Source organism: Manacus vitellinus, unplaced genomic scaffold (assembly GCF_001715985.3).
Source record: "Manacus vitellinus isolate BGI_N305 unplaced genomic scaffold, ASM171598v3 scaffold_5_pilon, whole genome shotgun sequence".
NCBI classification, from domain to species: Eukaryota; Metazoa; Chordata; class Aves; order Passeriformes; family Pipridae; genus Manacus; species Manacus vitellinus.
Genome location: NW_021940682.1, coordinates 11435400 through 11458695, shown reverse-complemented (window position 1 = coordinate 11458695; position 23296 = coordinate 11435400). Strand labels below are relative to the sequence as shown.

General features: G+C 37.6%; 1 protein-coding gene across 1 annotated transcript in view; it reads left to right on the top strand.

Annotated features, from left to right (window-relative positions):
• Nucleotides 1–23296, top strand: part of GNPTAB (N-acetylglucosamine-1-phosphate transferase subunits alpha and beta) — a 44247-nt gene that overhangs the window by 16683 nt on the left and 4268 nt on the right. The window contains exons 10-21 of the mRNA XM_029963395.1: nucleotides 5196–5357; nucleotides 7052–7231; nucleotides 8240–8410; nucleotides 10100–10223; nucleotides 10656–10859; nucleotides 11974–13082; nucleotides 14103–14302; nucleotides 14573–14792; nucleotides 15700–15813; nucleotides 17842–17927; nucleotides 19636–19734; nucleotides 22833–23000. Of these exons, the coding sequence (XP_029819255.1) occupies nucleotides 5196–5357; nucleotides 7052–7231; nucleotides 8240–8410; nucleotides 10100–10223; nucleotides 10656–10859; nucleotides 11974–13082; nucleotides 14103–14302; nucleotides 14573–14792; nucleotides 15700–15813; nucleotides 17842–17927; nucleotides 19636–19734; nucleotides 22833–23000 (2837 nt within the window). The remainder of the gene's footprint in view (nucleotides 1–5195; nucleotides 5358–7051; nucleotides 7232–8239; nucleotides 8411–10099; nucleotides 10224–10655; nucleotides 10860–11973; nucleotides 13083–14102; nucleotides 14303–14572; nucleotides 14793–15699; nucleotides 15814–17841; nucleotides 17928–19635; nucleotides 19735–22832; nucleotides 23001–23296) is intronic.

The following is a 23296-nucleotide window of genomic DNA, read 5'->3' as shown; positions in this document are numbered from 1 at the left end:
TTTGAGCCATCTGCTTATTTTATTATTTTCTTGTGGTCTTAAGACTTGTGGAACAATTCTACCTGGACCTTAGTTTTTTGATTACAGTATTATTTTTTTTTCATTTGATCAGCTGATTGCTTTCATCGTCACTTTTTGCATTTCAGTAGGCTCTCCTCGCAGTATTAGTCCAACAGAAAACATGACAGATGAATTCTTCCTGTATTTCAGTTGTACTTTTTGTATCCAAGCAGCTGTCTAATCTGTTGTCTGTGCCCAGGCTGATCACCAGGTTAGCTCTTCAGCAAATCTTAGAAATACTGTAGTTTCTCTGTGTTTTTTTCACTACTGTCCAGATGAACATAAAGGCTGTATCTCTGGGTTGTCTTAGATATATTTTCCATCTCCTTGTCTGGTTTTATGGAAGTGGCATCCCATGCCTATCATGTTTCTACATGATTTTTCCCTATGCTGTCTTGATTGTGGTTTTTTTCCTTGTTATCAGTCATGTGTCATCTATTTGTGCTGGTTCCCTTTTCCTTACTGTGTTCTTATCTTTGCAGGAACAGTGCCATTGTGATCAACTCATTATCTATTCCTAAGAATTCTCTTCTGCAATTTGGCTAGGCATATCTCTGTATAAACACAGTCTTTTGTCAGGTATCCACAGCATTCTGCAGTTTCTCTTTCCAGTCATCTTTGCTTTCTGTGTTTCTTTTGCTGGTGGTGGATGCTTTAGAACATTTAATTTGGGATTATTGTACCCCATGTGGTCATAGCAGTGAGTTCTTTCTCAATCAGTTCTCTACTCTTGATAGCAGCAATTTTTGTATGTTAGACTTCAAATGAAATATATGTATATAAATGTAAGAAATGTTTTATTTGCATGCATAAAATTTTTACACATGAAGCGTGGATGAAGTGTGTTGTTTCTATAGAAGCCTTTGCTAAGATCCAAGCTCAGACTCTGTTCTTTCAGTGGATGTTATAGGTAGGCAGTTATGGTAAACACAGCCAACTGTGGTTTTCTTCTTACCAAAGAGACATGCTAGGTTAATGCTACAGTTAAGTAGAAGAAAGGTTGGTTGTTTACAGTCTCCACTGAAATCTGAAGCAATTCCTCTGTTGTTATCATATCTGTTAATCTAAGCTCTCTGGTTCGAGATGCCTGGTGGAGAGAAAGAAAGTTGCACTTGAGTTTAAGCTAGACTTATGTCTCATAGATGCCTTCTGATGCTTAATGGGTTTCTACATGCTATAAATAGCTGTTTCTTAGTGCAATGCTGGAAGTAAAGAAATGATGAAAAACACTTCCAGCAATGCTGCTATTAGAAGGGAAGAAAAGTGAGAAAAGGAGGAGTACAGCTGTTGGTGAGTAGGAGGAGCGTAGCTGTCGGTGAGCTTATGTTGAATGTTGATAATGCTGTTGTAGTTGGATTGCTTTAGTTTGATTCAAATCCCTTCTGAATCCAAAGAGGACCAAAAATTATTCGGACATCTGGGCCAGATGTTTCTTCTAAAAGTATGAGAAAAACAGCTGAACTCAACTAGAAGTGGTTAAAAGGTGAAGATTTATGATATAATGGTTTCATTTCCAAGGTGAATTATGTCTATTATGGTCTACTGAATTCTTGTACTTATGGCCTACACTGTAATGTAATGATATGAAATTTTTATTTCCAAATGAAAGTTAATCAGCAGTGTGTCTGTTGGTCACAGTTGTTGTTCTACCTTGTGAGTGTTATGACCGATGAGGTTGAAAATTATATTTGGCTGCTTTTTATTGTCTGTGCTTTCTTAACCGAGCGTTAACAAGCCACTAGATGGAGGTCTTTCTCTGTTTGTGCAGCTGATGGCTGCTGAGCTGTTTAAAAGACATTATGTTGGACCTCTACATGAAGAACAAATGAACATTTTGTTTTCACTTTCCCGCCCCTTAACTACATTTCTACAGAAAACTATTATTCAATTTAAAGAGACAGTTGTGCCTTAATTTTTAAGTCGTGATGTAAAGACTGACAAGGGAAGGATTGACTGGGCAAGGGAATTTGATTTGTTTGATTTGGGTTTTTTGAGGCTGTCATGCTAACGATTTTATATTGTGTATAGAAGTGAAAATTTTTGGAGAAAGGTGATTTTCTTTCAAGATTTGATATCCTGGTTGCCTCAAGGGCAACTGAGATCTCCCTCTTTGCAAAACATTATCTCCTTTAATCCATATGCACACACACATATACACAAATATGAACAAGGTATGTTAGAAACTAAGGGTTATCTTAGTGACCTTGTTTTACTAAATGAAGAAAATCCACCTGGGAACCTGCAGGCACAGTGATGCTGGGTGTTTGCTGTCCTCACTGCCTTGAGGATGAGGGGTCTGGGATTCTTACTGCGACTTGTCAGTGTTGTTGGAGCAAGCAGGTGGCTTTAGGAGTTGGTGTTGTATGATCACACAGATGGAATAAGTAAGCTTGGTGGAAAAAAACTTAAGGCATTGCATTAGTTTTGACTTAGAGATGAGCCTCCTGCTGTATCACCTTATAAAGGGAACTTGAGACATTTGTAAAGACAGTAGTGTTTCATATTCATTAAGCTGTTTGTAACTCTTTAATACAACACATGACCCCCTTCCCTTGCTATGTAGGCATATGAATTTTCCCAATATCCATATTGCAGTGTGAAAAAAGGAGCATCTCATTTCTTTAACAATCAACTTTGGTCATTAAGAAAATAAAGCAATGTAAGTTAAAGACTGGTTAGGAGCCTAAGCCCTACCTCAGAAAAAAAGTGCTCAAGGCCCCTTGCCTTGAGAAAATGGAAATGAAGATGTTTGCTTCCACATGGGATGTCTGAGCTCATCTAGCCTGTCTCCTAGTAAGCATTGCCAAACATGCTGACTCCAAAGGAGAACGTGCATTTAAAGCTACCTGATGGAGAAAATGCAGTTTTCCTGTCTCATTTTCAAGTGTGTGATAGAAATGTGCAGTGGTGGTGTGTGCATGTGCCTGCATAGTGTGTTTTCAGCCCACTTGTGTTAGCAGAGCCTCACCTGCTTACACTGACCATCTACCTGCTGTTTTTTCTGTTCTATCTTTACAATACCTTTGGATCTGCTGACCTGCTTTGGCAGAATGAAGATGTTCTGTAGAAGGTAATATTCCAAGGGAATGGACAGTTGTGTGCATCCCTACTGAGAGGAGGTTAATATCTGTGAGACATTAGAAAATCTTCCAGGAGAAAATTCCATTTTGAATATACCAGCAACAAAATGCTCAGATCAGAGCCTGCAATTTATTAAATCTGGTTAGTTATGTCACCAGATGACTTCATTGAAATCTAACTTTATTGATAGCTCTGCTTAGGAAAAGACTGGTGTCTTTAAAAAGGTATTACTGGAAAAAACCCACATTGATGTAATAAAAATAATCTATATATTTTAGTGTTTAGGTTAACTGATGCTGAGCACTGGAGTGTTTTTCCAGTACTTGTTGTTTGTGCTTGTAATATTACAAATTAAAAAAACTACAGCATATATGCTGTATTTGGGTGGGGAAAGGGGAAGTGTTTGTAATAAGCCTAGTTAGGAGTCTGTAGTACAGGTACTTATTTTGCTGAGTTTGGTAGGAACAAGTTAAAGAGAAACTGAATGTTCTCAAATGCTTTCAAAGCTCTAGAATGGTAATATTTTTGGTTTGTTATATGTATGTTTTAAATAACAGATTCTAGGGGACTGTGTGACACTGTTGTATTCCTAAATAAAGCACATACCCAGTGATGGCAGCTTTGTAATCTGTAGCATTTCGATCCCGATATTTTTGGAGGCTGCTGGCTGCAGTCCATAACTATACCTCAGCCATTTAGCTACTGAAGCCATCCTTTCCACCCATAGGTTCAGATGATTCCCTGGAAGGTCTGAGATTTATCAGATTTTTCTAATGGCAGGCCTCATAAGTCAGATTGAAAGATCTCAAATGGCAGATGAGTCAAAGCATCAACAGCTTTGAAATGTCACAAGTGGAACAGCTGGTCTTACTAAGGGAAGGGCTGCTAACTCTGGGACCAAGTGGTGGTTTAAAATGAGCAGAAAGGGTCACATTTAATAAAAAATAAAAAAATAAAACCACTTAAGGTTATTATGAAAGAAACTGATGGATTTGCTTTTTTTGAACCTGACATTATTCAAATTTTGGTAACTTATGAATTGCATTTACAGATCTTATGCAACTGAAAACCTGGTAGATGTGGTTATTTGTCTTATGTTGCCTGAAGGAACAAAAATTAAGCATAGGCTCAAATAAATGTTGTTAATGATTAACTGCATTTATTCTCAATCAGGCAGGCACTTGGAAAATCAAAGTGCAGTTCTGCTTTTAGCTTGATGGTATCTGCTAATGCTACTTCATATGGTAAACTCAGCATTTTATTGGGTTATGCCATATTACTAGGGAGATGCTTTGGTGCCCTGTCATTTGTAAGCTCTATTAGCTACTAGAGAAAGGGTGAGCGGCTGTGTAGTGCAAGCCCCTCATCCTGTGCATTATGAAATCTGATATACAGACTTACTGATGGCAAGAGATAAAAACAGCAAACAGATCAAACAGTCCTCAAGTAAGAAATGACCTTAACAGCATATTGGCAACCATCATTAAGGACTTGGAGAACCACATGGATTAGCTCTGGAGCCCTTTGTATCTCAGATTTCGGAGCTGTAGGTTGAACTAACTGTAAACCATCCTGAAAATTTCACGCGTCTGACAGCGACGATACCTTGGTGCCCTTAATTTTCTGGGAAGATCATTGCTTGATTGAGATGGAAAAAAAGGGATGATTCTTTCAGTCATATAATAAAGTTTTCATAAAACATGAATTTTGTTATTAGGGTGGGAGAGAATGGATGGGGACTTAGTATTCACTTGCTCCAGAAATATTTATAACATGAACAGCTTTACTGCTGACTGGATCATTGTGTAAAGAGAAATTTTCTTTGTAAAGTGAAAATTAAGCATCTAGAAATGTTCTGTATCTTTAAATGTTTTTCATTTCCCATCTTGCTACTACTTTTTGTGTTCTTACAAAATTGTAGTTCTTTAAAAACAGTACTTAGCAGTCATTCTTATTAGTAACTCTAGTAAGAAAAATACAACAAAAATATGGAATTGGCAAAGAAAGAGTGCTGCTGGGCTGCCTGCCAGAAATTGTTTTCTCTGCTTGTATAGTTACAGCTCTATTCAGAAGCCAGCGTGGCTCTCTTGCAACTGAATAACCCTAAGGGTTTCCAAGAACTGAACAAGCAAGCAAAGAAGAACATGACTATAGATGGGAAAGAACTGACGCTTAATCCTGCTTATTTATTATGGGACCTCAGCTCTGTCAGTCAGGTAGGTGAATTCTGTTACAGCACATAAAGGTTACAGCATTTAAAAACTGCAAGTAGAGGCTAACTAGTCAATGACAAGGAACATGGGATTTCTTCCAGAAGCTTGGAAGTATTAAGAATCAAGTACTTATGAGGTTGTGAGAAACATCACAAGAACACTGTCCAATTCTCAAGTCAAGGAGGGGGAAGAATCAAGCAGTGTGACATTTAATTGAAATTTTCATGTTCTCCACTAAGTGAAAAATTTTGCCCTCTGCACATGTTTTGATAAAGTTGTGTGCAGCCAAGTCCTGAAAGACTTGATACTGACTAGCAGATAAGCAGGTTTCCTGTGTGGGGCAGATAAAGGCTTTTATTAGCAAACACGATTATCTCATTCCCAATATGTTTCTTAGTAATTTTTTGCTTTGCAGCATCATTTATGCTGAGCAAATGCTAATTGCTTCTCTTCTGAAAACGTTGAAGTCCTGAAATACAAATAGATGTCTGTAAGGAAAGGAGGCTTACTTTGAATCTTTTTTGATACAGAAAGGATGATTGGTTTAGAAACAGGAAATGAAATAACAAGGTGTCTATTCCAAGATAAGATTTTCTAAAATCTTGGGGTTTTTCTCCTGCTGGAATTTAATTTTACAGTAAATGTCAAGTGGCATGGGTAAAGTAAATGTGCCCAACCCAGAAAAGCTTGCAGTGTCTTTATATCCTGTGAACAGGGCTTTTGGGGAACTCTTCCTACCAACCCTGAACTCAAACTTTGTTTCCCCATGTTGAAATTATGCATTATTTTGGGAATGGATACCTAACCAATGGCTGCTGGTGTTGCTGAAATATTTTCAGGTATTAAACTTTTGATGACATGAAAGCTGTGTTACTCTACATATCAGAATAGAAGGCTTATTTTGTGTCTAGCATCTACAGTGAAAAGGGTAATTGTTAAATATTTTCTTAAGTTTCCTGTTTCATTTGGACTTTAGAAATGTTCCTGTTAAGCGGCCTTAATTGTAGGTTTTAGAAGAGGTCATTAAGTTCTTATGAAAGGGAAAAGAAATGTGTTACTGTGCCATGTGACCTAATTTTGTTACTTAACTAATGAGTTTCTAATTGAAAAAATTTCTCTTTAATAGAAACATATGGAAACATTTAACTATTTGGTAGGGAGTATTAGGCTAAGTTTTGTTCATTTTCTCCTGCTTAAATTCTTTAAAATAATAGAGCAGGGGAAAATTGCAGAGCTGCTACGTCATGACACTTCCAGTATATCTATATTAGGTGACCTTTAAACACAGTTTATGATGCAATGTACTTGGAAGGTCCCAGCCTCTTGGAACTGGATTTCTGAAAGGTAATGTTACTGATTTGAAATGCAGGAGGGTTTTTTTTTTTTACTGGGCTTCTTTCTATAAGAACTAGTATCACACACGGCAGTGTCACCTTGCAGTGTGGTCAGCAGACATCCTAATGATCCCAGGTGGTCAGCCAATGATGTCAGAAGACTGTATTGTTCATCCTGATAATTCAGAAGAATATGATCCTTTATAAGAATAACTGTTATTGATCAATGTACTTTTTATTTTTGAATGCCTAAGTCCTGAAGTGCTTATGCACCCGTGTGCTCAAGCACACTATCCTTACCTAGCTGGATCAGAACTTGAATTTTCTGTGTAGAATCTAAGGAAGGATTTTTTCTTTTTATAGTCCAAACAGGATGAAGATATTTCTGCCAGCCGCTTTGAAGATAATGAAGAGCTGAGGTACTCCTTACGCTCAATAGAGAGGCATGCCCCCTGGGTGCGGCACATTTTCATCGTCACCAATGGGCAGATTCCTTCCTGGCTTAACCTGGATAATCCTCGGATAACTATAGTGACACACCAGGTAAAACCCAAACAAAAATACCAGTATGATGCTGTGTTTGCTTTGAAATGCAGTTATCCACTTTCAGCTAAAGGCTGCATTTATTTGGAAGAATAAATTCCCTGTCTCATCCATGGTTTTATTAAACCCCAGTATGTCTTTGTGTTTTAGCTAACCAGATAACTCGATATATGTCAAGCCTTTATTTAGTCCAAATATTAAGGCTTCAGCTAATGTATACCCATGTCTAATTTCCTTATAGAGTCTATTTATAAAAAACCTGGGGAGAAGAAAATGTAATCTGAATCCACAGACACACTCTCAGAAACAGTAATAACCTAATAAGCTTGTGTTGAGACAGGATGGATTGCAATTACTGGAACTGAGAAAGTGGCTACAAAAAAAAGTATCTATGCATTCTAAAAGTGTTATTTAAAAAGAGAAATTCAAACTTCCTGAATAAGTTAAACAAAAATACTCTAGTAGCTTATTACGAATTTGGGAGTAATTTTGGTATCTGGACATGCAATAGGAGCTCTGAGCAAAGTGGTAATAAGATACTAATTCAACTTCTGTTGCTGTCTGCTTATGAAGTTACTTGAAAGAGATGGAACAATCCTGATTCTTTGAATGCTGGAAGAGGTTCAGTTTGCTGGAAATTTTGTGCAGCCTGTACTCCATGAGAATTATAAATGTGTACACTGGGCCTGATGCAGTACCCAATGAAAGAGGAGTGTGTGAAAGTTTGTGTCTTTGTAACGAACCGGGTACAGTTTCTTAGTTAAGCAGCAGACTTGAAAATGGTTTTGTGTGGGGAAAAATGAGATATTGAAGTCTTTGTTTTGCTAAAATACTTTTACTTGTTTCATCTCTCTTTGTTCTTTATAATTTTTTTAGTAGATAAGTATCAAATATCTGGTGTGCCTGACCTTTTATGGCTTGGGGTTTTTTGTTAATTTGTTTCGGGGTTGGTTTTTTTTTTTGCCTTCTGAAACCTGTTTTTTGTTGGTGGTGACTTTCTTGTTTTAGGAAATATTTCAGAATGTGAGTCACTTGCCTACTTTCAGTTCACCAGCTATTGAAAGTCATATTCATCGTATCAGTGGCCTTTCTCAGAAGTTTATTTATCTCAATGATGATGTTATGTTTGGGAAGGATGTTTGGCCTGATGATTTTTACAGTCACTCTAAAGGTCAAAAGGTAAGCCATTATGAAAAGATATCTTACCAGAAGTAGATGTAGAACTTTTCTATGCTAATATAATAAAAATCACAGAAATGGTACTTTTAAAGGGAGAGCAAATATAAGATTATTTCCCTCTGCTCTCCACTCCCCCTTTTGTCTCGAAAAGTTCATTATTCTTAACTACACAACTGTTAGCAAAGGTGTAGAATGGGGAAGGCTCTTGTCTGTGTTTGTATGTGTGGTGTGTTGATGTTGGGGTTGCAGAATTACTTTTTTTCATATTCACTGGTAGGTTTCAGGGGGTATAATGGTTCCTCTGTCAGGCTTCATGCTTTAGTTTGTGTTGTTCTCTAATTCTCCCACATTCTGTTAAAGCACTGGTAAGACTGATGTGGTGTTTGGCAGCTATCAGTCTTCCCTCCTTTGAATATTCCTTTTGTTTTGTGGGAAATACTCAAACCAGAATCAATTCTTCTGTGGGAACACTGAGGTCAGGTGACATTTAAACTGGTCTAGTATTTAAATTTACCATTACCTCTGTTCCAGACACCAGGAATATCTTGCTCAATCTGTATATAATCATACATATAATTATTTACTGAAGTAGATATTGTTCCATGTTCATGAACACAAAGTAATTTAGTCTTTCAACAAACCTATTATCAACAACTGGAGTTAAGCAAGGAGAGCAGGCTGAGGAAACATTAGCAGTAGTTATGCATAAAAGGCTCTGGTTGCTAAGAGAGTTTTCATCCATGAGCTTGATCTACAAGAGTGGTATGGAGGAAAAGGTAAATATTTATATATATTATTTATATTAAAGCAGTGAGTACACAAGGCACCTTTGAATTAAACATTTCATGCAGGCAGATCTGCACACATGTGCACAAACACAGAAGGGTTGCACAAAATTAGTTTAAGCTACACTAAAATAGCTGTTTCAGTACTTGAGGATGTTAGGAAGCTTTTAGTTGTTTTAAATCTCTGAAGATGTAGGCATATAACTGCAAAATATATTGTTACTGCATTTGTATTGTTCTTCAGTTATTCATCCCAGTTATGATGGAGTCAGTGTACGTGCAGCGTTGTTTGTGATAACCTGATCAGCACGTGTTTCAGTAGGAAATGTGCTGCTAAAATCTTGAAACCATAAGGCCTCAAGGAAAATATGTGTGGTTTTTAATGACTCCCCAGTTGAAAATATACACACCTACACACCTTTTTTTATCGTGGCAATTCTTAGAATTATTTAAGTCACAGGGTCAGATGCTTCAGGGATTATGTTCAACATGTGCTGCTTATCTCATGACTGGTTAGTAATGAAGAAACATTTTGAGTCAGGAGAACAAGTGAACTGCGGAGCTATTTCAGAGTTAAGTTCACCCTTCCTATCTGGCAAACGAGAAAATACTAGTTTTCGTTGGTCTGTGGTTTGCAGAAGTAGATTTGGGAAGTCCTGCTTTCTATTTCTGGCCATTTCTGCTTGGCTGTGTGGCCTTGGGAATTCTTCAGTTCTTCCTTCTGTTTGAAACTGATGACATTTATTTCACATGTGATAGGGTTTAAATACTGTTTGTAAAGCTTTATGAAATCTTAATGCCTCCCTGTGTGCTGTACCTTATTTTAAGTCTCCATATTCCAAGAAACAAGCTCAATTGACTTCAGTTTTGCCAGTCCTTGTCTCAGGCTGTAATATTGTTCCAGGTTTACTTGACTTGGCCTGTGCCAAACTGTGCCGAGGGATGTCCTGGCTCATGGATTAAAGATGGTTACTGTGATAAAGCCTGTAATAACTCAGCATGTGATTGGGATGGAGGTGATTGCATTGGTAAGACAGCAATGTTAAATTTAGAAAAAGTGAACTGTTTGGTTTTCCTTACAAGAATAATTCTGTAATTGGTCATTTTCCTATAACTATAAAATTTGCTTCCTTTAATAATAATAAAAGAGTTGACTTAACAATGAAAACCTTATTTCTTGCTAACTACAAATTTCTATGGAAAATGACAGGAAATAGTAGGGCATAGGAAAATCCTTATTTAGGTACCAAATTTGACTAGCTGAAAGGAAGGGGTTTGAAATTTATTATGTATTATTGTATAATGAGTATACAGTTTTATATATTATTTGTCCCCTTTTTAATTTCACTGATGATTGTTGAGTCTTCAGTCTAGATTTAACAATGTGGCTTAAAATGTGCCTTTCTTCAGTCACTTGAAGTTCTTATTTCTGGTGGGTTTTCTTTCTCCTTTTTCTCTAGGTAACAGTGGGGGTAGTCGCTACGTTGCTGGCGGAGGTGCAGTTGGAGGTATTGGGAATGGACCACCATGGCAGTTTGGTGCAGGAATAAGTGGTGTTTCATACTGTAACCAAGGCTGTGCTAATTCCTGGCTGGCAGACAAATTCTGTGATCAGGCCTGCAACGTCCTCTCGTGTGGATTTGATGCTGGTGACTGTGGCCAGGGTATGTAAAATGCATCACTGATAAACTTTCTGTAGGGATTCTCTTGAGTTGCCTGACCTTTTTGGTTCAACATTACTCTCAGACTGTGCTAAGATGCCCTGTACAGTGCTCAGGAAAAGGGCTGGTAGCAGCTGAAAAAGAAGTCAGGTGATTCTTGTACTCACTAATCCAAACCTGGATCAATATTATATGCTGCTTTATTTAATAGTGACCAAGCGTGGGTGAAGGCTTGATACCTTAGAGAGCAGCAAGCATTGAACTGCCTACCCTGAGAGACTTACATTTTAAGTGGAGAAATGACATTTCAGTAATGCCAAGTGTCTTTACCTGAATAGGGACAGTTGAACTGATGATGCCTATAGCAGTTAAAAAAATTAAAGAACCTCTCTGATACTGACAGTGTGAGTTCAAGTCTGTCTCTGGGCTCCTGCCAAAGGCTACTCTCAGTCACCTGTGCCCTTGTCAGAAGTTTATTTGGTTATGAAAGGCTAGCAGGAATGAATGAAGTGATTGAAAGTGCTGTCTGGTATAGTCAGGGAAGAATTTGGCCTCTTTGGAAGAGTAGAGGCTCCTCTGCATCTCAGCTCAGACAAACATGTTACTGGCAATTCTCTTGCCGGCAGCAAGGTTTTGTTCTGTTGTACTGTGGGAGGGAGAACTTCCATTCAACCTATCTGACTTTGGAAGTTTCAAATCAAGGTGCAGTGTAGCAGTGAAATCCAGTCACTGTAACATTAGTCTCCTAAAATGTGACAAAAATGTAATATGGGCAAGCTACTTATGACTGATACAGAATTTGAAGTGGCATGTGATAACAAGCCACTAAGGCTCTTCAGGTAGAGACTGAAAAGAATGATAAATTATACTGCGTTTTAGCATTAGCATAGGAATGTCTGATAGCTTTATATATTTGAGTATGTTCTAGTCATCCATTACTGAAGATAAGTGAGCAAGAAACTGGAAGCTAGAGTATGTGTTCTGTCACAGAGCTCTCTCCCTGCTAATACAGTGAATTTAGCTGGGCATATTACAATTTAAAACAGAGTGAAAGATAAATGTCACGCTGGAAATTGACAGAAATTTGTTTTGTTTCATGTTTTTGTTTCTTTTCCAGATCGCTTTGAAGAGATGTACAAGGTGACACTTCAGCTTAATCAGACCTACTATGTTATTCCCAAAGGTGAATGTCTGCCCTACTTCAGCTTCAGCGAAATTGCCAAGAAAGGAATTGAGGGTTCATATAGTGATAATCCAATTATCCGTCATGCTTCAGTTGCTAACAAGTGGAAGACTATCCACCTGATAATGCACAGTGGCATGAATGCAACTGTGATCTATTTTAACCTAACGTTCCTAAATAAAAATGATGAAGAGTTTAAAATGCAAGTAGCTGTTGAAGTTGATACTAGAGAGGAACCAAAACTGAACACAACTTCCACACAAAAATCCAATTCTGATTTTAAAAGTATAACTTCAGTACCAGAAGCTGAAATGATATTTGAGGATATTCCTGAAGAAAAACGCTTTCCAAGAGTCAGGAGACGTCAAAATGGCACAAAAGAGAGTCTGCGTGAAGAGGTGATAATACCATCAGTAAATGTGTCTCTTCTTCCTGAAAATGTTCAGCTGGAACTGCAGAAGCTGGACTTAAAACTACTAAATGGTGATATCACTCAGAAAGGATTTAATCTATCCAAGGCTGCTCTCCTGAGACCTTTCCAGTTCTTAGCTACAGTGAAGAACATTATAGGCCTGGAAAAGAAGGGTGTGCATAATCATTCAGAAGATCAGAAGAACCATACCAGCTGGAAGAAGCCTTATAAAGATGTAAATAATGGCAAAATAAAAACTGTGAAAGCAAATGAAGAAGTTCCTTCAAGGCCTATGGGAACAAAGGGGACTCTTGTGACAATGAACACAGATGAATCTATTTATAAAGTAAAGCCTAAAGCCACACTTACCTCCCAGAGCATGGGGAAAAAAAATGAAACTCGAGAAAAAGTACTGAATGCACTCATATTAAGGGAAACACAGAAATCAAAACATACTGGGAATTTAGATACTGGAGAAGGTGCACAGGGAATGGAAGGAGGAAAAGAGCAGGAGCAGGTGGATACAAATAAAAGGGAGGGGCTAGTGGGAAGAAAATTACAGTCTTATGCTGGAAGTTACCAAGGCTTTTTGCCATGGGAGAAAAAGAAGTATTTCCAGGACCTTCTTGATGTGAGTATCTTAATGTCATTGCTTATTGGAATAGCTGCATCTTTCTGCATTTAGTGGAATACTGTTAATATGATCTCTATATTTGGAATGTGTTTTGCCTTTGATGCAAATGCTGATATTTTATGAAAGCTACTTTTGACTTTTCACATAAAATCTAATTTGTTTATGATCTGGGCCTCTCTTAGCTAGGGTTAAACCAAATAACCATTTCTGTTCCCTTTCTACTGCCTTTCTTTTGGTGAAATTCACTTTTTATTCATTGTATGTTGGCTCAGTGCTATTATTCAGACATATCTAGTGCTATAAGAGAAAGCATAAATTTTGTTTTGATAGCATTTATGCAAATTTGGATCCAGTTTATGTTTTAAAAATGTAGAAAATAGGTATAATAATAAATACTTATGTTCTAGGAGTGAAATTGAAAGCCTCTGAAGAAGCTGCATATCTCAACTCTGTCAAGAAAATGTGTTGGAAATTTTCTCTGCTTCCAGCCAAAGCATTTGGCAGTTTTGAAAACCTCTAGAAGAGAAGACTGTGCTTCATTTAGTAGCAACTGCTTTGCCCTTTTCCAAATAGCAAAGGGGCTATGCTTTTAAAATATTATCTCTTTCTGTTCATCTGAGATTGAATTTTGCATGAGGAATCTTTATATTCATAGGATTTCAGTTTATCAAATATGGATGAATAATCAGCAAAAAAAAAGGGGCAATATTACAAATAAATCTGATGACAAACAGGGACTTAATTGTGTGTGAGGTGTTGGAGCATAAATATTAAGGACACCTTTTATAAAGTAGTTGTCCTCAAAGCATGAAAGCTTTAAGGAAAAAGTTCCCTTTTATCTTCTCTTTTTAAAGAGGGAACTAAGGAATGTGAAGAAAAATATTCAGAAATTCTCTTCCCATTTTCACGTGTTGCAAAGAGCTGACACCTGGCTGAAATGTCGTTTTTCCTGTGCATTTAATGTTTTCAGCCTTTTTCAGTAATGTAACCTTGATTTATGCCTGCCCTGCTCTTTAGGAAGAAGAGTCATTACTCAAACAAATGTCATACTTTACCGAAGGGAAGCATTTTGGAAGGCAGCTGAAAGATACATTTGCTGATTCCCTTCGATATGTAAATAAGCTTTTAAACAGCAAGTTTGGATTTACATCTCGTAAAGTCCCTGCTCATATGCCTCACATGATTGACCGCACTGTTATGCAAGAGCTGCAGGATATGTGAGTATGGTTTTGTTTGGAATAAAGTAAAACTGCAAGTAATTCTGCCTTTCTGTTGTTGCTTTGCTGTAGATATTTCCAATGTGTTAATGGCCACTCATTACAATTATATTTTGAAAAAAGAAATAAATTTATTACTACATGATAGTTGTGCTAAAAAAAGGAGACTTCTGAAGACCTTTCAAAATTCTAGATAAGAAATTATTTATAGGTAAGGAATGTTTCACGTCAAGGAACTAGAGTGCTAAATTAGTTTTTATTCTTATCTAGGTTTCCTGAGGAGTTTGACAAGACATCATTTCACAAAGTGCGGCACTCAGAAGATATGCAGTTCGCCTTTTCATACTTCTACTATCTTATGAGTGCAGTTCAGCCACTGAACATCTCTCAGATCTTCGATGAGGTTGATACGGACCAGTCCGGCATCTTGTCTGACCGAGAGATCCGCACGTTGGCCACGAGAATCCATGAACTACCACTAAGTTTGCAGGTACTCTTTCCTTACCAATTACTTTCAGAGTAATTTCAGTTTTAAAGTAAAAAATTCTTAAAATAGAATGATTCACATCTTTATTTATCCTTGCCTATAGTGTCTGTAACATTTAGCAGTTTTTAAATACTATGTGGAGCACATAACATCGTGTTCTACTTTATCATTGTTCTGTGGAGTCTGCAATTAAATTGAGTTATAGCAGCATCAGAAAAATGGCTCACTGGTATCCCAGCTCAAGAAAGCAGTGTAAGTTTGTCAGAAAAAAATGTTCACTGTGAAGAGTGGGATCCTTCTGTGCTTAGTCTAGTTCCTGCACACAGTAAAAGACTGTTCTTGCCCTGAGGAACATGTGGTCTAAAGAAAGAATTGAGAAAAAGGGTAGCAAAGAAGTCATGCTAGTAAACAGTATAACCATATACAAAGACTCATGCCTCTGTTTTCCTAGGAATCTGATAAACAGAGACAGTCTTACTAAGACTTGCACTCTTAGAAATGCAGGTAAAGAATGAAATGTACTCTTTCTGCCTTACAGAGAGGAAATGGGGACAAACCAATGAAATCATCTCTTTGTGACAGTGCACAAAATGATTTGCATAGCTGGAACACAGCCCTACTTTAGTGTGTTCCTGGCCTGTACCTTAATCAGAAAGTCTTCCTGTCCTTTCAGTTTACTTTTCTGTCTGTTTGCCTAATTTGGGATTTAATATGTCAATGTTACACTTTGGGTGTATAGGGAGTCCCATGACTTAGCACTTATTGAAATGGGATCTGCTGAATATTTAGTCTTTTTGTGGAAATTTCTTGTGTAGATAACATTGAATATGTCTACGTACCCTGGATTTTTAGAACTATGTCAGTGAGAAAACAGGATTATATATGGCTGTTTTCTTTCTCTTTCTGTTAGGATTTGACAGGTCTAGAACAAATGCTAATAAATTGCTCTAAAGCTCTTCCTGCCAACATTACTCAGATCCATGTTATTCCTCCGACTCAGGAAGCATATTATGATCCAAATCTGGTAAGAAATATTGGTCTTAAAAATACTCGTTTTCTTTGAGTATGTATTTATTGTGCTTTAAAAGCTCGTTTGATTTCTAGAGGGAAAGTATTTATAAAAATTACTACTTGTGTGTATATGAAGTGTTACAAAGTAAAAATTTTACAAGCTACTTCCTAACTTAAACCCCGTTAATTTTCTTTAAAAGTAGAGAAAAACTGAACTTTAGAATGTCATTACAATTGGGATTTTAAAAGTCCATCCTTGTTAGGAAAATTTACTGTTATGAACCAAAAAGATAAAGATCAGTAACTCTGATTAGAACTCTCTGATAAGTCTTTATCTGCATTATAACCCATATATATAAAACCAAAACAAAGTAAAAAAACCTCACCAAACTACCAACTGGACATCTGTAGAATTTGAAGACTTTAGACTCCCGTGTTTTAATATCCAAAAATGGGCTGACAGGAACCTCATGAAGTTCTCCCAGGAGAGGTGCAAAATCCTCCTCCGGGAAGGAAAAACCCCATGCAGGGGTATTATGCTGGGCACTACCCAGCTGGAACACAGCTTGGCAGAAAAGGGCCTGGGGATCCTGGGGGACACCAACATGAACATGAGTCAGCAATGTGCCCTTGCTGCATAGAAGGCTAATGGTAGCCTGGGTTGCATTACACAAAGTGTTGCCAGCAGGTCAAGGAAGATGACCCTTCCTTTCCACTCAGCAGTGGTAAGGCCATATCCGGAGTGGTGGGTCTAGTTCCAGGCTCCTTGGTACAAGGGTCACGTGGACATACTGGATGGAGTCCAATGAAGGACCATGGTTGAGGGGTTGGAGCATTTCTCTTATGAGAGAAGATAGAGCTGGGGCTGTTGAGCCTGAAGAGTAGTCTCAAGGGGGGATCTCTTAAATGTATAAAAGTGTCTGAACAAAGGGCACAAAGGAGACAGAGCCAGGCTCTTCTCAGCGGTGCCTGGTAGCAGAACCAGAGTCACTGAGCATAGACTGAAACACAAGTTTCCCTCTGAACATCAGAAGACCCTTTTTTTTAATGTGAGGGTGACCAAGCACTGGTGCAGATTGCTTGTTTATGGACAGTGTCCCTCCTTGGAGATATTCAGAAGATGCCTGGGCATAGTCCTGAACAACTGTGACCAAGTAGCCCTGCATGAGCAAGGAAGTTGGACCAGATAAACTCCCAAGATCCCTTCCAACCTCAACCAATGATTCTGTAAAAAACCATGATTCTGTAAAAACCGAGGTCTTAGGACTAGATGTTTCTTAATGATTTCAGTTGTAAATTTCTATTTTAATGATTAAATTCTCATCAAAACCTGCTGGAATTTAGATCTGAGCTTTAGATCTGATGCTAATGGCTAAATTGCTTTTACAATGATAATTCCTACGTCAACCCATGCATTTGAAAAAAGTGTGGATGTACTTTGCAAAATGGATGATCTCACGTTTTATAGCTTCAAATCAATACATTTTCAAAGCAAAAAAAAAAATTGAATATAGAATTACTATAGAGTAATAGAGTATCTATTACTTTTGGATAATAGAAGGCATTATGCAAATCATAGTAAATCATAGTAAAGAGATCTGCAAAATGTGTGTAGATAAATGTGTATGAACATTGACTTTTTTCCTTTTTCCTTCCCTCTGGACATCTATCCTGCCTTGTATCAGGTTACGTTATGAAGTTTTAAAAATATTTTTCCCTAAGTCTGAATTACAGCAAAATTCTATATCAAGAATTTCTGAATATTTTATTGAGAATGAAATCTAGAAGTTGCAATGTTTTTTGCCAAAAAAAATCCGTAGTTTTCATATATTCCTTGTATGCATAGGAAATTGTGATGTTATGCACCAGTATTGTTTTGTTTTTTCCCCTCAACAGTTGATCAAGAAACTAATGCTTTTGATTCCAGGAGAGTAAAGCGTATGCAGGCCTTTCTAACTGTAATACAAGTTTTTCTACAAAGCACATCTTTATAACAGACTGTTTTTTAGTAACCTATAATCTAAACAGTGTCTTCTTGCAGCCTCCAGTAACCAAAAACCTAGTGACTAATTGCAAACCTGTGACCGACAGAATTCGTAAGGCATACAAGGACAAAAACAAATACAGGTATGTTGTTGCAGTCCTGTGAAAAGCTATGTTAGGTTTTGTAAAGCCATAAGAGGATAAATGCATACATAACCAAAGATTGTATGTGTATGCTAACAAATCTCAGCTTGATTTATTTTAACAGTGGAACTAAAGAAACATAGTTATTAATTTATGTATATTTCACTGTGCAGAATGATGTGGTTTGTTATTTAGTAGACTAAATATTTCCGTGCTACTTGTGCTGTCTTGGGCCATATCCTAATTTGTGCTGTACAATAGTAAGCCAGAGTATGTCTAGATGGATGTATAAACTGACTGTGTGTAATGAGTGAGGACAGTTAAAGTAGCATGAAAAGGAGGAAAGAGCTGGTCCTGTACCTAGAAGTTGTAAATCTACTTCATCCTTTCTTCTACTGAAGCATAAAAAAGAGAACAGAAAAAGCATTTTAGACCTAACTACCGTGTTTTCCTGTGAGGAAGAGGAGTGATAGGTAGGGAAGGAGATGAATGAGAAAAACTGTTCCATCCCCCTTGGAAAAGGGCAGAACAAGCCACAGTCATGACATTGAATACTTATATCTGCAGAGATTTGACTGAGATCAAATCTTTTAGGTTCTCTCAAATCTTTCTTCTCTGAAATGGGAAGTGGAGGGGCAAGTACCAATCTCTTTCTCGTGATCAGTGATGGGACTCAAGGAAATGGCATGAGGCTGAGTCAGAGGAGGTTTAGGTTGAATATCAGGAAAAAGTTCTTCATCCAGAGGGTGATTGGGCATTGGAACACACTTGCCAGGGAAGTGGTCACAGAACCAAGCCTATCTGATTTCAGGAAGCATTTGGACAGTGCTCTCAGGTACATGGTGTGACTCTTGGGGTGTCTGTGCAGGGCCAGGAGCTGGACTCGACCATGATGAGCCCTTTTCAACTCAGCATATTCTGTGACTCTATGAAACCTGCAAACCAGTTGCAGGCCAGTGAGGCTGTTGCTGGCTAGAGCTTACAGCCTTGGCTCCTGTTCTCACCAGCAGCATTGGGCAGGGCCAGGTGGTCTCCAACACACATGGTTGGTGGCTACAAACTCAAAACTGTAGAATGAAAGAAGGTTGCAGATGCTGCCTAGGGCAACTTTGGGGCATTATTATACATTAATTTATGGAACATCCAGTCGTGCTGTAAACTTTGTAATTCATTCCCTTCCCAGAAGAGTTACCACTAAAACGGAAAAGCTGACCAACAAATGAGGTTGAAAAACATTAGGGTGGGGGCAAGGATTTGCTGTACTTAAACTGATTTATGGTAATATAGTTATATCATTAGGGTATGTGCTAAATGATTGTATTAATTTTGTGAGCTTCATAAATGGAGTAGATTGTCTCCATTGTCAGCAAGGTGTTTTCTTATATCAAGATAAGAAAGGTGAAAAATGTAAGTGTAGTCCCACTAGTGAGACTGTTAACCTGGGGTCAGATGCTCATAGTTTTTAAGCTTTCTGTTAGAATTCAGATCTTTGATTTATAGGTGGTTACTGATAAATCTACAGGAAAGTGATTCTGTGCAAGAGCATTGGCCAAAAAATGTAAACATATTGATAGAAAGCAAATGGCAAATTCTAATGAAGATTGGCCAGTCAGATTAGAAATGTTACTATGTTAAATTCAAGATTAATATTTATTGAACCAGACTTCAGGTTGTTTTATTAATGTATAAATATTATTTTAACATTAAGGTTTGAAATCATGGGAGAAGAGGAAATTGCCTTCAAAATGATTCGCACAAATGTTTCTCATGTAGTTGGTCAGCTGGATGACATACGAAAAAATCCCAGGTATCCTGTTTTGTGATTCGTTGTGATGAAGTTGTGAGGTGGTTTTAATTTTCTTCTTTGGCTGTTTAAACTTTTTATGTGTTAAAAGAATAATTTATTGTCATATGTTTCTAAACAAAGCTAAGACCAATTTGAACCAAAAGTAATTCTATTTTTTTCTATTTGACTGAAGCTAAGTGACTCCTCTCTCTGTTATGTTAGGGCTTATCTGCTTTGTGTAGGTATTTTATACTAAAACTTGAGTGTGTATTATTTTATTACAAAATCAATTTTGCATATACATTGTGCTTTCATGCTCTTTTACAACATGGCAAGAAGTATTAATATTATTTCATTTTTTAATATTTGATGAGAAACAGGTAAAAGGTGGAAGGTAGTCCTCTGTTTTTCACTCTGCAGGGGTAAAAGGTTTAGGTACTCAAATCTGAGAGTAGAGTCTGTAGTGTTGAATTAGGCTCCTGAAATGACTGTGATAAATGGAAAAAATCTGTGTCCTGGAATACATTGCACAGCAACCACCTTGCAAAGCAAAGGGTGCTGTGTTTGGGACTCCAGTCTGAAACTGCTTTGCAGAAGCCTTTAACTGTAGACCTGAGTCCATTGCATAAAACTGAGGTTTGAGAAGACATTGTGAGATAATTTAGTAGCTAACTGTCTTAGAAGTGGGCCAGTGCCTCCACATTTCTCCTCTCCTTCCTTCTTGTGATTCCACACTTTTATCTTGCATCTTGCTTCTGTCTCTAGAAAAAACAGAGTTCTCTGCCAGTTTAACAAGTTTGGCCTCAAGAAGGGGTCTGACAAGTGTCAAAAGACAGCAAGGAGAAACATAGAACCAGGTACCTTGGGCCAGGGAAAGTGAAACCTATTTTGGTCACAGCAAGTTACTGGGTAATCTCAGGTGCCTTTAACACTGCACCATTATTTGTATTTCTAGATAAAGAGCCGGTTTTCACTTTCCTCTCATACTGTACTACTTTTACCAGGTCATTCATTCAGAAAGGGAAATGCTAGTCTTGAGACATATTTCAGCTGAAGGTGGCTTGTATCTATTGCTACGCCTTACGAGAGTGCCTTCTGGCCACATAACTCCTGCATTCCAGTTCCCACAATGACCCATTTCAGAGGAAAAGTAGGCAGTGCTCTAGCTCATCCTTCTGCTTTCTCTTTATTCTCTATTTCTTTGTCTGCTGGCTAGGAGGTTTTTTTTAAAGGTAGGTGTGATTTCAAGCCTTGTCAGGCCCAAAGAGGGCACATAACATGAGTTTCTCACCTTCAGTGTTCAAGTCCATGAGGTGAGGTTGAGTCAATTACGTGGGCTGTATTCCTGCAAAATATAGTGCAGTACTCTAGTCATACCTTGTTAGCAAAGGAGAGCTGGCACAGTTATGTAGGCATGCCATTTCCTTCTCTTTGCTATCTTTTCCTTGCATATAAACCAATAATTACACCCAGTCTCTAAAAACAGATATTTAGTGCCTGTCTTGGAATGAACTAAAAGTATCATTCACTTACTGATCTGCTAAAATGTTTGATTTGCATCTTTAAGGCAAAGTGAGCATTAATCATCTAGGTATTAATTCTGGAATATCCAAAGGAATGTCATGTTTGGTTTCTTTTGAATGAATTAAAACAGTCTTTCTGTTAGAAACAGGCTAATATCCTCATCACTTCCATGTACGGTGGTTTGGTTTGCTGTGTGTAGCAACCTCTCAGTCTGTAAACTGCATCTCTTTTAGATGAAGCTAAACAGGGATATATATACTCCTGGAGTGCAGCTACTGCATTCCCAGGGCTAATGAGCTGCCAGTCCAAGGGACAAGGTCAGGGATAGTCCAGAGTGAACTCCCAAATAGCTTATAGTGTAGACATGATTGCCATAACCAGCTGCTTTGCACGGTATTACTTGATAGGGTAGATAGAGCCTGCTCATTTTTGGAGAGGCGTATTTTGTTCTTCTCAGATGTAACAATTCAAATGACTGTTTATCCCCTGCACGTAACTGTCTAGAGCAAGGTTAACAGTTATGCCAGATTCAGGACATTACCATTCACTGGTAATTCCCTGTGTGGGCTGCTACAAATGCTATAGGGTTCTGCTTATATCCAGCCTCATGTAGGAAGCCTGAACTTTGCTCTTTGAAAGAGCATACCATACTATAGAGAATACAGCTGACCAGAACTACTTATTTACAAAGGTTAGCAATGACAAGGCATATGTCACCAGATATGATTTCTGCCTCTGGGGAAAATGTAGGGGTCTTGTATCTCACAATATAAATAAAGCACATAACCTTGCCCATATGTGGGAAGCGGAATTTTTGTGGTTGAGCACCAGGTCAGAGTGGCCAAGGGTACACGGCAGTCTAGCACACTAACTGCTCCTTTAGTTTCAGGTTTTTTGCAGTAACTTAAATAGTTGCATGTTTCATATGTGAGAAATTACTCTCTGCAAGAGGTATTATTGGGAATGTGCTTATTCAGTCACAGTGATTTCCATATAAATTCTAGCCAGATTGTTGTCACTTGTATTTTGGTTGTTTATACAAGTCTAACTTTGGATCTATGATTCAAGCCATGTCTTGTCCAATTTATATAATGTTCTCAGTAATCCAAAGCCTGGGGACCAAGCTTTGCTCTCTCTTATACAATCTTCTGTAGTTTTTATGTTGACTTTTTCTAAAGAATGCAGCATACACAGTAAAATATTACTAATTGAGTATGTTTACCTCCTACAGTGGAGCTCACTTTGTTATTTAAGGTACTTTACTCATGATAATTTAAAACTATAAAAATCCTTACACAAATCATAATGCTGTTTACGATGGGCATACTCTGGTGCCCATTAGATGGCAGCATTATATAACTAGAAGAGAAATGTGGCCTGTCACTGGATTCCTCAGAGGTTTTGACTTGCTGCCAACCTTACTCCTCTTAAAATTAAAATCAAATTAATTTAAAATAATGCAACAATAAAAAATAGATCAATTTGGTTTTAAAAAGATCCTTCTTTAAAAAAAGAGTCTGTTTGTATTATTGGTTTGCCAGTACCTTTGCCATACTACTAAAGAAATATTCTAACAATTTCATCTTGTTTTCTAGAAAATTTGTTTGCCTAAATGACAACATTGATCACAATCATAAGGATGCTCAAACAGTGAAAGCAGTGCTTAGGGATTTTTATGAATCAATGTTTCCCATACCTTCCCAGTTTGAACTGCCAAGAGAATATCGGAATCGTTTCCTTCACATGCATGAACTCCAAGAATGGTATGTTACACAAGTTGTTTTCAAGGTATCACACTGCAACAGCATATAATTTGGAAGATATTGGTACAAGCCATTTTCCCCCCAGTATTTTCATGAAGTGAAAAAGATTTGGATAGACTAAAATTTGAGGTCTGCAGGATTTGGGTTTTTCTGGTGCTTAAATAGTCATTAATGTTTTATCAATTGGCCCTAATCTACTGCAAAGAAAATCTACTGTTGTTTTGTTTAAGTAATTCAGGAATTCTGGGTTTCTTTAAATGTTAAAAAATCCCAAACCATCTGGATAATAATCAGTA